Consider the following 16,120-nt stretch of genomic DNA (forward strand, 5'->3'; position numbering starts at 1 on the left):
GCCTTTACTTAATAATCCACCACCTAGTGGTGGAAAGATTGGATACAAGTATGATTTTTTTTTTTTTTTTTTTTTTTTGGTTATTGTTAAGCAATTTCTTATGGTTGGTGAAAGTTTGCACACGTGGGTTTTGTTTGTTTTTGTTTTGTTTTATTGTGACTTTAAGAGTTTAACTACAAACTTTCTTTTTAGTTTTCCTAGGCCTCAATGAGCCCTTTCTACCTGCAAATTAGAGCCTTTTATTTTATTATTTTATTTTATTTTTAAGATTTTATTTATTTATTTGACAGAGAGGGAGAAAGAGAGAGAGCACAAGAAGAGGGAGCTGCAGGCAGAGGGAGAGGGAGAAGCAGGCTCCCCACTGAGCAGGGACTAGGACGTGGGGCTCCATCCCAAGGGGCTCCACCCCAGGATCCCAAGATCATGAATCTTAACTGACTGAGCCACACAGGTGCCCTAAGCCTTTCATTTTAAACACTGATTTTTCCCTGTCAGGGACTGCTTCTCCTTCCATCTGGTCTTTATTCCTCTCTACAAATTTGCTCTTTAGATCCTTGAATTTGTTCTCTGAGTCTTCTGTATTTTTCCTCACGAATTGCATCTTTTCCTCTGTTTGCTCTGTGTTATGAGCTTGTCTTCTACTTGGGCTTCCAAACACCCAATTCTTATCTCAGCATTGACTCCCCTCAACTCTCGGTGTCCTACAGATTTTTAAAATGTGGAAACCACATTATTCAGTAACAAGGAACCCTTTAATCCTGCAATTCAAGCTGCTTTAGGCTCTTATTTGTTTGTATAAGATGCCCTCTCTTTCCCAGCAGATCTGTTTCCTCAAAGGTTGCCTGCTAGTTATGAGCTTTCAGCCTGCACTTCCTTTTTCTGGCAGTTGAACCCTGTATGTGATTCTAGGATCTCTTTTCCTTGTGGAAGTTAAGCTGTTGTAATCAGCCACAGCACGCCCTAGGGTGGCAGGAACCCTCATTGTTGGCTGGTGACCCAGTGACCTGAAAGTTGCCATCTCTCTGCTGGGGCCCTGGAAAGTCACCTCTGAGCTCCCAGTCCTCTGGATTCTCACCTTCCAAGGCCTCAAAATAAGAAGGAACCTCCCCCAGTTTTTCTGGCATCTGAAATTATCTCTCCATGACTATGCAGGAGTACAGATGCCTCCCTCCTTCCAGGACTACTTGTAAATTAGATAGAACCCACAGGTCTCCACGTGTGCCACTTATGCCGAGCACAGAGCTTCAGGCCTAGCCTTGGGCCTCGCACCAGTGATCCCTGGCTTCTCATTAGTCTGTCCTTTCTTCCTAGAATCTGGCAGAGCCTGAAGATCTGCAGAAAGCAGGCCTCTGGGCTCTGCCTATTGGCTAGGTCCCAGCTACTAATTTGCTTTGCGCTTGGGAGAGTGGGATCAGGGCTGGAAGGAGGGGTTGCCGGGATCCAGGCAGCTCTGGGAGGCTTTCTCAGGACAAGGAAGGAGGCCTGGAGAATTTGAAATATAAGGCCTATGATAGAAATCTAGAAAAATACAATGTATTCCAAGGGGGAAAAGATGATGGATGTTAGAAACTAAGAAGCAGCAAATCGTGCATATGGTTTGAGACTGGGGAGATGGAGGAGAAAAAGTGTAGCAAAAACTGATGATGAGGTCTATTCTGGGGTTCAGGGAGAAAGGGTGCTGTGACCAAGGAGGCATAGGGAGCCCAGGGGATGAGATGGTGAGATCACACTTAATTGTACACAAAGTTTACTCTGGAAGGGATGCCTTTGGAAAATATCGCCCTAGGAAAAACATAGGCTCTTGATTTAGGATACACACACACATACACACACACACACACGTGTGTATATATATGATATTATATATAACATCACTTTGAGACCAAATGTTTTCATGATCTCATATATAATTTACAGAATTCTTAGAAGATTGATATGGTAAAGAAAGAAAAGCACCAAGCACATGGTAGACATGCAGTAAGGCTGCATTTCTTGCTCTTCCCTCTTAACTATTAGATCTAGATTCCTTGAACACAAAAACATCCCTGTATCCCTAAAACTTAGCATAGTGCAGCCTAATGACTGTTTGTGCAGTGCATGAAGGAGTCATTTTGAATAAAAAATCAGTAGAAGAAGTTCCTGGTGGAGCAGCAGGTGGTACAGTAAGAAAGAGCAGGGAAAAAAAGGGTGAAAAAAAAACCCAGCTCTAAGTTCAGGTTGTAAAACCATGTCCTCTGTGTTCTTTCCATCACGTCACCTTGTTTCTCCATAAAACTACGTTATAAAACAACATTATAAAATGTCCTCTTGTACATAATGTGCCACTAATCAAACCATCTCCCAATTCCAGTGCCTCTGTTTCAAGATATTAAGGAAGCCCTTTGGCATATAAATTATTCTAGTTTCTGGACATTGACTTTAGAATTATTATCATACTGGGTATACGCTGATGGTACTGTGTGATAACGTTTGCCATGATGATTATAAGACAGATCTCCCTCCCCATAGTTATCACCCACGAAGGTATTTGGGCCTACTTTATGGCAGTGAAGCATTCCTACAAGAATTAGGGGGATGAGATGCATTTTAGGAAGAACTGAGATAGGAACATGATAGGGGGCTGGGGCAAGAAGATCCTGCAGGTCTTGACACAAGTCTGGAAGCCTTTATCAACCAGGTAAGAAAGAGCTGAGGTGACAGCAAGTGTAGAAAGTTGGAGAAAAACTTCAGAGATACTCAAGAGGCAGTGCCATAAGGAAAACTAGCAGTGTTATAATTCTGCAGTAGAGAGAAGAAGAAAATAAAAATTGAATTCGGGGCTTTCAGAAGAGGTTTCTAGGTAAAGGGGATGTTTGGTCAAGACCTACTTAGAAGACTGGATTACCTCTCCAAGGCCCTCAGTTTTCCTTGCTTTCTGTTCTCATGAATGGTTTGAACAAAGGGGGCAAGCATGCTTAGGCTAAATTAGCATTTGGCTGTTGCAAAATCACCAACCTGGGAAAAAAACACTAACTTTTCCTAACTATTACTGGTTAAGCATGTCATTTCCACATGCAAAGATAAGGTGATAAATTGAACACTCCTGAAGAAAATTACTTTCTCTGGAGAGAAAAAAGCATGAGCTGTGAAGTCAGATGGTCCTTATTCTTTCTCCTGACTCTATTGGGTAATCATTGAATTGTTCCCAGGGGTCGTCATCTGAGATTATCTTTAATGATATAATTTGTATAAAGCAGTAGAGGTCCTAGCATATAATATGTGCTCCTAAAAACATTAGCCCTTGTATTAATTAATGTTATTTCTCCGAGGTAGAAACTTACTTAGCTATGAAGGTTTTATAGAAATGGGTTAATAGTGGCTTAATAGAAATGGCTCAAACTTACATAATATTGACAGTAGATAGATTTGTTGGAACCTACAGCACTGTCTCAATAAGTTACAAATACATTGTCCACATCAAATATTAGTGTGTGAATCCAATGATTATAAAGAATAATATTAAATAATATACAGTATTTTATATTCTCAAAAAGTAATGCTGAATCTATCTTTATATTTAAGATGTGGCCTCTTTTTACAATTGGAAAGCCAAAAATATCAGGATTCTAAACCCTTTAAAAGTTAATAAACAGGAAAAAAAAAAGAAAAAGAACAAAAGAGTATCAAATTTATAGAAAAGGCATAATTTATTAACATAAAGGACATAAAACAGATATATACGGTTATTTAGGCTAGCAAAATACGGAAACAAATTTCAAATTGAATTATCAGTTGCATCAAATTTGGGGGAAACACAAAGGTATGATATTTTTCTATCCCTTAGTAAATCTGAATAAAAAAAGGAACAAGTTAAATATTTGCTTTTGATGGGATTCAAATGACAATCTGATCTTTGGTATCAACAGATACCTCAGGAACAGATAGAGTATAGACAGGATAAATTGTTTTTGATTTTTGATAAGCAATTAAAAACTAAGATATATTATTGTCCTATCCAGTTATTTATATTGCTAAAAGCCCAAAGTCTGTATCCAAATAGTTGTTAAAATATTCACATACATACATGATTTCTTGCCAGAACGCATCCTTCTCCACCATAAAAACTTCAGAGGGGGAAAAAAAATCACTTTTCTGAAGTCTTTAATGTTTCTTAGACTACAGTTTTATCTTTCTTCTTAGACTAACCCTGGAAAAGCAGTTTGAATGCAAAGCCCCTTGACAAAATATCTGCCTTTTAAAAGATGTTCATTTAATATACAAGAAAAGAAAGGCCTCTGGGGAAAGAGGATAAAGGAGTTAGGATTTCTAACTTCTAGGCTGAAAAACAAGATATCAGAAAGCCATTTAGTTTCCTTTACGCTGATGATTAAAGCCTTCGTTTTAACCTTCGTTATAAATCAGGCACATTAATCGCTAAGCTGTTTTTACACAATTAATATTAACCTTCTTCAATCTTATCCCTGATTCCCCTGAAAAGCAATAGTTGAATTTTATTTATTCAGTGTATTGAATCAGAATTTCATTTAAAATAGAGCCCCGTAAGCCTGTCTCTATTTATCTGAGATATAAACGTCATGCTGATCTACATACACAATGCTGTGTCATAGAGAAATCACAGTTGTAAAATAATACAGTCTTTAACAATGTCATTTTGAAGTAATGGCAAAAGGAAAAGATGCATGAATCATTTTAGAAAATGTATTACTGCACTTCCTAGAACAATCAAAGCACTGTGTGTAATATCTCATTCTGCTGAAATAGCTTATAGAATCATAAATAGCCAATGCACAGTTCCTGTAATTAATGTTAAGAATGGCAGTTAAGAATGACAAATCAATGTTCCTTTGGGTTCCATTTTTAGAAAACAGTGGGCATTTCAGTCATTGGCATAGCTTTATCGGTAAAATTAAAAACTAGACCCAACTAAACATACTGACTTCTGGAGTACACGCTCGGTGACTTCTTTTCCATGTGATAGCTTTTTTGGGCTGTGCGATGGGAAGGTATGGAGTATCTGTAGCTTCTGCTCTTCTCACTGTAACAGGAAACACAGCAGAACAGGGCCCCTCCAGCGATCAGCACCAGCGCGGTGGTCCAGCCTATGTAGAGAGCATCTCCAAGCTCATGCTTTTGGGCAGTCTCCACTATTGGGTTGTAGAACTCTCTGATGATGGAATTGGCCACCCAGCTCACCGGGATGAGCACCAGGATGCCCGTGACGATGAAGATGATACCAGCTGTCAGCAATATGTGTCCCTTTATCTTCTCATCGTCCCCAGTGCACCTGGTACATTTCATGCCCAGGACAGCGGTCATGAAAGCCAGGAAGGACAGCACAGACGCAGCACACATCAGCCCTCTGGATGCCTGTAGGTCTGGAGAGAGAGCCAGCAGGGAATCGTAGACTTTGCATTGCATCCTAATGTTAGCTTGTCTCACGCAATTCATCCACAGTCCCTCCCAGAAGTTTTCAAAAACCACAATGTTGCTTCCAATGAAGGCAGACACTCTCCACTGAGGCATGATGGTAACAGCCAGTGTGCCCACCATGCCAACACCACCAAGCACCAGTCCAGCAATTTGCAGAGCGTAGGTAGCCATGTGTCCTCTGAGATGGGTGTTAGGCCACCAAACTCCTGAGCCAGTAGGGCTGCTCCAAAGCAAGTTTCTCTGTGCCTCAGGAGAGAACAGTTTTCCTGTAGTAATGAACTCAGAGCCCAGTGATTTTTAAAAGAGCCTGCTTTGCTACTTCCAGCTAGATTAAATCCAGTGTTGGCTGGCTGAAGTGCCCCCCCCCCCCCCCCACATTGACTAGGACAGGTAAACTTACAAATCAGGTGCAGCAACTTTCTCAGCCAATAAGAGGGGGATGGTAACCCAGGTGTGTCTAAACCGACAAGAGATACTTGGAACGACTGGACCTGCACATAAACATTCTTTGTACCTCTCAGTTTTCCAAGAAGACAGCAGTAGGTTTACCTGCAGGCACAATTATGAATGTTTGCACAATCATCAAGAAATGCACCAATCTCTTGCAACATCAAAGGTGTACTTTGTACAGGCAATTCTGAAACTCTTTGTATGAGCTCCTGTGACCAAGGTATATAATAAAACATGTACCTAAGAAATTGGCCAGGACGGTCAAATTGCCAAAGTGAAAGGAGAGTAGGGGATTGATGGATTGCTCATACTTGGGAAACCACATTCTTTGGGACACATGTGATCCAAGTGGTTGATTTAATGTGTCTACAATTTCAAAGCAAGCTTCACTGTGGTGAAATCAGGGAACTGATTACACCAAAAGACAAAATAAGGTGAAAGTAATTAAATATGCAAGGTTGTCCTCTTCCATGGCACCGAACACATGTTGTTCTTTTTAGAGCCAGAAAAATGACTTTATTGGTGTTTTCCTGATAATCTTGATTTATTAGAAAAATAGTCACAAAAACAATACATTAATCCATAGGATTTTTTTTCTTTCTTTTTTTCTTTTTTTTAGGATTTTCTTATGTAGCAAGCACTCACACTACCAAGCAATGAAGTGAATTACAGATTTATCTTCTTTTGTGGCTCTATCTTTGCTTCTCTGTCTTCCTAGACTCCAGGAACTAGAACCTGCAGATGATACAAGAGTCCTGAGTCTATATAAATGGCTGATGTTTCTATATAAAATATTTACAGGATAACGTGACTGTATTCATTGAATCAAATTGTATTAGGTGTTGAATAACCTGGTCTTTAATTGTATTAGGTGTTAAACAACCTGGTCTTTAATACTTTGTCTGCTAGAGGAACTAGAAGCTCCTAAATGTAAGGCAATTTAAACTGTCTCTTCTCAAAATAATGATGTTGACAGTGGTGGCAGAAATAAACATGCATGTTGATTTGGGAAACTTCCACTAGCAATTTTCTCTGGAGATCGACCGCAGTGCTCTTCCTTTTCAGATCTTTTCAAATTTCAAGCTGCATTTTCATCTTATCTTTACATCATAAAAAGTCTTTTCTTTACAATTTTACTTCTTCTTGCTCACTTATTGAACTTTGAAATTTTAATAATTCCAAAAATTCTGAGTAGTTTACAGAGGTTATGGAAACAAAGTGGTAAATGGTCTGGATGGGAAGAGGGAGATGCCGGAGTGAACTGTGTTTGGTAAAACAAATAAAACAAAAGAAATAGACAGTTGTCCAAGTTGTTATTTTATTAGATTGGACAAGCCAAAGTTAAAAAAATTGACACTTGATATTTACAGTAATTTTCTCACTTGTTGCCTTGTTAAAGGACTAAACTATAGGGTGTTCCTTATGCTAACGGAAATAGCTAGCATTTTCTCCTTCAGGCTTATATGAGTTACAGATTTGTAGTGGAGAGAAAAATTGATTGATCTTGGAAAAATAATCTGCCATGCTCAGCAAAATAGTTGAAATCAAAACAGCAGATTTTTTTTTTTTCTTTAATTGCCAACCTGGGAAAAGGAATGGAATAGCTGATTGAATTAATGACTAAATATAAATATATAAATTTATATATATATATATATATATATATATATATATACACAGAGAGAGAGAATCAAATAAAAATTTCTTTTTCTAAATGCATATATGAAATGTTTTTGGTAGCTCTGTTTAGATATTGCTAAATATTCCCATAAAAATGGGGAAAATTTGAGACAGAAATAGGAAATTACATATGTGAGAGCCTCTGCCTTCATAGGAGCTGCTTCCCAAGTGGACACTGATGCACTGTTGACTTCTTATACTCACAAACCTCTCCTCCCTTGAGCATCAAGCTTTATTTCATACACACACACACAAATATTTTCCTCACTTCAAGGATATTAATTCTTTATCACTAAAATTGTCCTGGCCAGAAGATTAGGATCGGAATGAGAAACCAACCCTGGGTTCGCATTAGAATAATTATAGAGTCTTAGCAGGAACTAGCCCAGGGCATCCAGGTAGGTTTCTTATCACATAGTGATCCATTTAACCCCATGATATTTTGAAATAATTGTGCCCTAAAAATTGTAGGAAATGAGATAAACAGAGAGAAACGGTAATACCAAGTTTTCTAGGGACAGAAAGGCCTAAATTCAGAGATGAAACAGTCAAATTAACTGCTTACCTGCTTTTCTATAATATTATGTCTCTACAAAGTGAGTAACTTGCCTGCAAAATTCAGAAAGCAATGATGGCTGGAGAATAAGCAGATTGATAACATTTTTGCTGTTCCTTAACTCAGAACTACAGAGCAACCAACACAGGTTATTCTATAATCTGTACCTCCATGTCTATGGAAGAAGCAAAAGATTACCAAGAACCATAAAAGAAAAGCATGCTCATGTTGACCCACTGTATTTGCTCTTTGGAGATCTCCCTTTTGTCTATATTATCAGAAGCATGATTTAAATTTAGCAATTAAATTTGTGAAATTAAATTCAGCCCTGATAACTACATAACACATGCAAATGCTTTCCTCTTATAAGTGATAACACACAATGTCACTGTCAGACTGCCCTTGTTTTTGTCATCCTTATTCCTACGGCAATTAGTCTTTAACCAACAATCCTTTAGTCTGGGGTTTCTATTAATTCTTATCACTACTTGAAATAATCTTTGCTTCTGCCAGTCAAGCAATTGACAATTTCTATTGTTTTCTGAATTTGCTTTTGAATTTATTTTTCTCTGTTGTGTTGACAGTTTTCAACCTGTATTTATTTTTAATTATTTTTCCCTGCTAATTAACTGTACTTGGCTGATCATCTTGTCCTGAGAAAACAAGTGAACATATCAATAGATCTCTTTGTATGTGGTTCCCAAAATAATATTGTGCATTGCTACATGTTCTTGAGCCATCATCCTATTTGTCCTTCATGATGACCAGCTGTTCATGTTCTCTGTTCTCAAAGCCCTTATCTATTAAGTAGTTCCCTCCATATTTGCCACCTCTATGGTTTATATTTAATTGCTCTATGTACTCCTTCTTGTATAATAATTTTCTAGTGTCTTAGTCACTTCAGCTGCTTTAACAAAATATGAGAGACTGGGAGCTTAAATAATAGAAATTAATTTTTTGCAGCTCTGGATGCTGGGAAGTCTGAGATCAAGGGGCCAGATGGTGGGGTTCTAGAGAGAGCCTTTTTTTCTGGTTTGCAATTGGCCATCTTCTTGCTGTACCTGGCAGAGAAAGAGATCTACTCTTTTTTTCTTCTACAAAGGACACTAATCCTGTCATGAAGGCTCCATCCTCATGACCTCATCCAAAAATCACTGCATTAAAGGATTTCAAACACAAATTTTGGCGGGAAACAAAACTGCAATCTATGGCATCTAGATACTAGCTAATCTAATTAAGTAAGCCACATTTGAAAGGTCTGTTCTTAATGTCTCAGGAGTTCTCTTTATTTCAGGATTATTCCCCTTTCCCTCCCCCCAAAAAACTCCACATAAATGTAAATAACAAATAGACAGTGGGAATAGTGATCACTGAAATGTTTTTATTTTCTACTTTCCATTGCATTTTTCATTTCTTAAAAATGAAAATCTGAGTTGCCATGAATTCTGACATATCTGGGGAAATAGGTCCATGTGCTTCATTGAGCATAGTATATGATATCCCCACTAAAGGACTAGAGATCCAGGGAAATAATTCTTTAAAAATTAGGCTATACTGTGCAATTTTTTGTGTGTGGGGTTAATGAGTAATTTCTATCGGCAGAATTGACATGAACTGCCCTAATTCTAATGAGCTGGGAAAACTTTTTAAAGGAGCTAGAATTTGCTAGTAATAATAACAACGGGGGATTAAATGTTGCCTGTGTCAAAGGCTCCTTCTACGCACTAGACTTTTATGTTTAAAACCTCCTTAGGAATCACCTTTTTCTAACTGAATATATTAAAACGCAATAGAGACTACACCTTTTCTAAGGCTACACAGCTTTTTCTTGTTGATTCCCCACAAATGGAACTCAGATTGGGACCTAAAGCTTGAGTCTTTTCCTATATGTTTACTATCTCCTCCAAAAAAAAAACAAAAAAACAAAAAACAAAAAAACAAAAATAACAACAACAACAACAACAAAACTGGAGAAAGAATTTCTATGACACAGGTGGTCAAAGTTAATGAAAACAATGAAATTTGCTCAACACAGTTTTTTCCTTCTTAGCATGTTGTTGAAAACTTTAATGCCAAGCTTTGTGATTTTTTTTCAAATATCTGATACACTGGAATTTGCAGTCTATTTCTTTAGATACTCTGTTCAGAGACATTTTTACTGGGGCAACCACACCACTATTATTTCTTATTTAGAGTTTCAGAGTCCCCACAATGAAGTCACCATTGGTATTCCTTTCGTACTAATCTCCCATTCTCATCTCCATCAATTACAGACTTGGTCATGGTATTAATTAATGACCTAGGGCAGCTTGGGTGGCTCAGTGGTTTAGCACCTGCCTTCAGCCCAGGGTATGATCCTGGAGTCCCGGGATCCAGTCCCACGTCAGGTTCCCTGCATGGAGCCTGCTTCCCCCTCTGCCTGTGTCTCTGCCTCTCTCTCTCTGTCTCTCATGAATAAATAAATGAAATCTTAAAAAAAATTAATGTTCTAACCTCCACTGAAGATATTTTTGACGAAAATAAGAATTAAACAAAGTCAGGGCAATGAAGTGAACAGCCTTTGGTACCAGTGCCCCATTCTTATTAAAATACAGGACAACTCTCCTTCGTGTTTTGCAGAGATGTGTTAGTGGCCCACAAAGGTGTGATGTCATGGTCACCTTTATTAGTTCACTAGAATTCTCTTTCCAGTGACTCATTAATATCTCTTCTACCTTTGGCCGAAAGTCAAAATAAAAACAGTTTTAAGTTGCATAAACTGTACCCCACATATCTAAGAAATTGTGAAACAAAATTTTTTAAATCTCTATTTCATGCAATAATCCTCTCTGTTGAAAAGTGAGGGATGATGTACACCTTTGAATGAGGAGAGTGATCTATAATAGAACTGAGACACAAAGTCATCATCTCCCTTAAGAAAGGAGATAGAGGGGATCCCTGGGTGGCCCAGCGGTTTAGCGCCTGCCTTTGGCCCAGGGCACGATCCTGGAGACCGAGGATCGAGTCCCACATCAGGCTCCCTGCATGGAGCCTGCTTCTCCCTCTGCCTATGTCTCTGCCTCTCTCTCTCTCTCTCTCTCTGTGTGACTATCATAAATAAATTAAAAAAAAATTTAAAAAAAGAAAGAAGATAGATTTCTGGCCTGGTGGAGACCTTAATTAGGACTAGAAATGATAGCATCATATAATAGATAGGGTCAAAAAAGAGCATGTCTCATAGTTTTATTTTGAATCCAGAGCAACTCACATCAAGTTTAAGTCAGGTTACTTACAAAAAGGAAGAGAAAAGAAAAATGCATGTAAGATAAAATCATCAAAATGATTTGCCATGTTTAATACACTACAAGGAATATTACTTAATGCTATTATGCTCGTCTTGAGACCTATCCAATAATTAGGTTATATTAACAATTAAGATTATTAAATGATACAATTAATTCTATGATATGACCCTCCCAGTCACCTTATTAGGACAATACTATTATTGTATCAATTTTACTGAGGAAACCACGAGTAAACTTACAAAGTTTAAATAACTCTCCCGAGGACTCATGATTAACAGGTAGAAACTCAAGCCTTCAGGACCTGAGGCCATCCTATTTACCCAATATATCATAGATCTGGCTCTAAACCTAACTCATAGTTCACAACATTTTATAGCTTTATCTCTTGCTGTACTCTGGAATAATGCTCCGCGCACTATGGGTTTTCAACAGCATTTTGAACAGGGCAAAGAGAAATAAAGTATCTCTATTTCCTACAGCAAAAGCCATTGTTCAATATGAGGAATCATAAGACAGAAATTTATGGGTGAAAAGGTCACATACATAGAAACACACACACACAAACACACACACACACACACACACACACAGGACCTTATGAGCAAACAGTAAATATGGGAGCACAAAAAATGACTTTGTCTTGTACAGTTGGAGTTAACAGGACAGGGAAAAGTAATTAACCAGGCAAATAGAGCTAAGCCATGTTACTGATTAATTTACAAAACAATTAACTTTCCACTTAAAATTCAAATTAAGATTCTGTCTGCCTTAGGCAACCAGTGTTTGCAAATTTTAATAGGGTTAGACATTAAGTGCCTTTTTTAAAACCAACTTCAGACCACACGAGTAAGAATATTATTGGAATAGGCAGTGCAAGGCATTCTTGGTTTTCAGTTATTTCAAAAAAGACAGAAAATATTATAATATATTACAACACGCTGGATTTATCAATATCTCTTTGGGAGATTTGGGAGAATATGAGGAAAAGTAGAAGTACAAATTCCTATCTCAAAACTTTATAGGGATTTTGTAATTTTTGCAAAATTTTCAAAATGATGTCTCAAAATATCTGCTGAACATTTCCAACTGCCCAACAAGTACACTAATATAGGACTCCAAGATGGACTCCAGGGATCAAGAAATATAGGTCTTATGTCTGCTTTTTATGATTTTTATATATGCACAGTACTGAGGGGGCCAATGGGAGAAAGAGCTGCTGAGTTAATTAACTTTGTCATACTAAACTAAATCATTAAAAATAATAATGTCAGTCTATGATTTTACAGCTTTAAAAATACCAGATTTGTCTATTCCAGTATGATAAACAAAAACTCATTCCTCAATCCTTTATGCATAAGTCAATAGGAAGGGGTTGCAAGGGCACTACCAAATATTTCTTTTGAAGATCTTTTGATAGAGTAACTGTGTGTTTTTATATTCTTATGCTGTTATTGCAACACTGCAGACTGTGGTCTTCTCAAGAGCAGGAGCTTTGGCCTGCTTTATATTCTCAGTGTTCACCCTGAGTTCAGACTATATAAGACATTGGATAATTGTGGGCTGAATTGAGTCATGGTCCTAAATTTGGTGACGGTCTGGTCAGTAGCTCTTGCTTTGTTCTATGGTAAGATATTGCTCCAATGAGCCAAACCATTCTTTCCACCTTAAAAAAAACATATGGTTAACTGCACAGATATATGAGAGGAAACAGCTAATGTTCATCCCCATAAAAAAAACACCTCTAAGGCATTTGGCACCTTTTAAATGAAATCAAACAACCCTAAAAGCCCTTCCAGGAGCCGGTGAATGATCAACAGAGGCAAATCGGCTGTCTCTGGTAGTCACAAAACTTCCCGGGTTCAATCAGCCTGCTATGTCTTGTCTAATCATCCCTTCCTTCTGACCCTTGTTCTTGCTATCTTCTTTAGGATTCCTACTAAAGAGAGGAATCAGCTCTCTTTAGTAGGAGAGTTTCAGCTGGCCCTCTAGTCTTACACTCAATCACCACATTTTATCTCATTCCTTTGTTACCAAACTGGTTGGTCCTACTGTGCCAGGCTTTACTCCAGATCAAGAGCTTGGAACAGGAAAGGGTGTCTGTACCCAGCTGCAGAATGAAACATTAGACCCAAAATGGGTGTGAGTGATCATCTGCCCACCTCATTCTATACATTAGGGACTAAAAACCCCATGAGGGCAGGAGCCATCTCTGCTCTACCCACCCTTGTATCAAAGAACTCATACAATTCCCAGGACATAGATATTTATTTAATATCACACAGATAGTACTGAAATCTCTATGCCGTAGCTCTTGATATTTCCTTGGTGACTCTGGGTAACTAGGATATTGCAACTAAGAGAACCACTTGTTGCTTATTTATATATTTGTCTATTTTGTTTGTTTGTTTTCTCCAATAGAATATAAACACTACAGGCAAAAATGACTTAGTCTCATTCACTAACATCATCTCCAACTACTAGAACATTACCAGGTTCATAGCGGAGCTCAGAAAATTGTTGATAAAATAAATAAAGAAAATAATTAAAGAAAAAGCTCTGAGAAGACAGAATTTTGTTAATCTCCTCTATTATATAAACCTTATATAACTTTTTCAGACTTTCTCAGGTCAGTGCCTAGGCAGAAAAGAATCTAAAATAATACTCAGCTTTGGCTCTAATAGCCTCTCACTATATCCTCTAAGAGGTCAAAATAATGTTCCAGTGGACTCATGTACCTTGCTTCAGGTTTTGTCAGGTTTCTTAAGTATTTTCTGCATGTCCACTTCCAAGTTCTTATTTATTCTACCTCCTTTCTCTCTCCTCAGTGCACAAGTCTCCATTTTTCCACTGCATACTATTATTAGTCTAATACTCCTCCAATAATTGTGGCAAATATTGGTGGACTGGGAGCCTAGGCTGCCATTCTTGTTTAATATACAATTTCAATGTACTGGGGAATTATCCATTATAATTATTATTCTCTAAATATACTAACAAAAATAGAAGAGAAGAAATGATGTAGAATATTAAGTAATTTATTAAAAATGAATACTCTTGTAATATGTTTGTTTTTTAATTTTAAAAAGTACCTGTATGTATATTTCATGCATTTTCATTGGAACAGTAAAATGTATTCCCCTGCTACTATTTAGGAGTTGTTCTGATGTCTTAAGAAACTTTTGCTTTCTCTGACCATCTTTAATGAGTTTATTTTTTTGAGACAGTGAGAGGGAGAGAGAGAGAGAGAGAGGAGAAGAGCAGAGGAAGAGGGACGAGCAGCAGATCCCAATTCGGGGCTTGATCTATGACTCTGAGATCATGACCTGAGCTGAAATCAAGAGTCTGATGCTCAACCAACTGAACCACCCAGGCATCCCCCCTGACCATCTTCAAATTGGAATTCTTATGAGTTAATTATGTTGCCAGGAAGGGGTTTCATTTAGAAAGAGCCCTGAGCTACTTAAATAGCAGTCTCAATGGCTTTAGCCTACCTTTATCAATTTGCCTTGTTCTGACTTACTCTGAACTCAGGAAGGAAAGAATGTGAACACCCACTACATATGAGTTAATGATAAGGCCACTAGTGGGCTGTTATTGGAGACTTACTTGGGCTTCCAGCGAACAGACTAAACTGTAACCTTGAAAGAGTGATTTCATTTGAAACTAATTAGAAATTTGCATGGATCACCATTTCTCTGTGTGTATGTTTCTCTTACCTTTCAATCAATTTTGTTTCAAATTATATGCTATTTTGAACAACTATTTTTAGAATTAACAAAACATTAAACGTTACTAGGAGAAAATTAGCATTATTTAAATATGCTTTTGACATCTCATATTTGGTGGCTCTCTCAGGGGTAGTAACTCAGATGTATTTATATGCATACGGGACGGGACATAAAGGAGTGACTTTCAGATTCTACTTTGCAGATTCTACATTGATTGAATGCTGTACATGAAAATATAGCCATGTAACACACAAAAAGTACAATTTTGAATGTAACATCTATCTGAATGCAAATATAATTCTTACCAGTCACTTGAGATTAGGCTCCATTTAAATAACATTTGTTGGTCTTCTAGCACATGCTAGAAAAATTATATACTCTATAATTGAATTAGGCTATTCCTTAATTTGGAGATGGAAAATTCCCCTTTGGCACAGATTCTAACACACACACACACACAAGGTCTCCTGGTCCCGCAAGTTTCACAAAGGAAAGGACATTCTTTCCCCTTCACAGAGCAATTCACAGCTGACTCTCTGAAGTCATGGTGGGGAACCTCAGAATAGAATAGACTTACAGAGAACAGACTTATTTAGTGAATAGACTTACTCTTACAGTAAATAGACTAGAAGACAAAGGCAGTAGCACACCTGAATTTTGACACCCTCAAGTTCTGATCTCACAGACCATTGTCTAACTTTATACCTTGCCACACCTCACTCATCGATGTATTTGTTATGTTCTATGGCCACACTCTATCACCCTTGACTCTAGCCTTGAAACCTTAGTTACAATGAGTCCTGCATGTCAGACATCAGTCATAAAAGAAAATGTAAAATCAATCAGCAAAGTTCAATTCTGGGAAAATTATCAAGTCCATTTTTTATCTATAGAGAAAGTTTCCTGTAGGTAAACACTCCCAATAATGATATCTTGACTCATTTTAAGTCCTTCATTTGTTTATTTCTTTATGAATTCAGCAATATCAATTC

The 16,120-nt window shown here is 37.6% G+C and overlaps 1 protein-coding gene across 1 annotated transcript; it reads right to left on the bottom strand.

Annotated features, from left to right (window-relative positions):
- Positions 1 to 3,667: 3,667 nt before the first annotated feature.
- On the bottom strand, positions 3,668 to 5,945 carry CLDN8 (claudin 8). The gene has a single exon (XM_072806702.1). The coding sequence runs from the start codon at positions 5,599 to 5,601 to the stop codon at positions 4,924 to 4,926; it is 678 nt and encodes a 225-aa protein (XP_072662803.1). The 5' UTR covers positions 5,602 to 5,945; the 3' UTR covers positions 3,668 to 4,923.
- Between the last annotated feature and the right edge of the window lie 10,175 nt (positions 5,946 to 16,120).

The sequence above is a fragment of the Canis lupus genome, chromosome 30, assembly GCF_048164855.1.
Source record: "Canis lupus baileyi chromosome 30, mCanLup2.hap1, whole genome shotgun sequence".
NCBI lineage: Eukaryota > Metazoa > Chordata > Mammalia > Carnivora > Canidae > Canis > Canis lupus.

Bases quoted from the DNA above. Each gene is read 5' to 3' on its own strand.
- CLDN8 (XM_072806702.1), bottom strand. From the start codon at position 5,601: ATGGCTACCTACGCTCTGCAAATTGCTGGACTGGTGCTTGGTGGTGTT.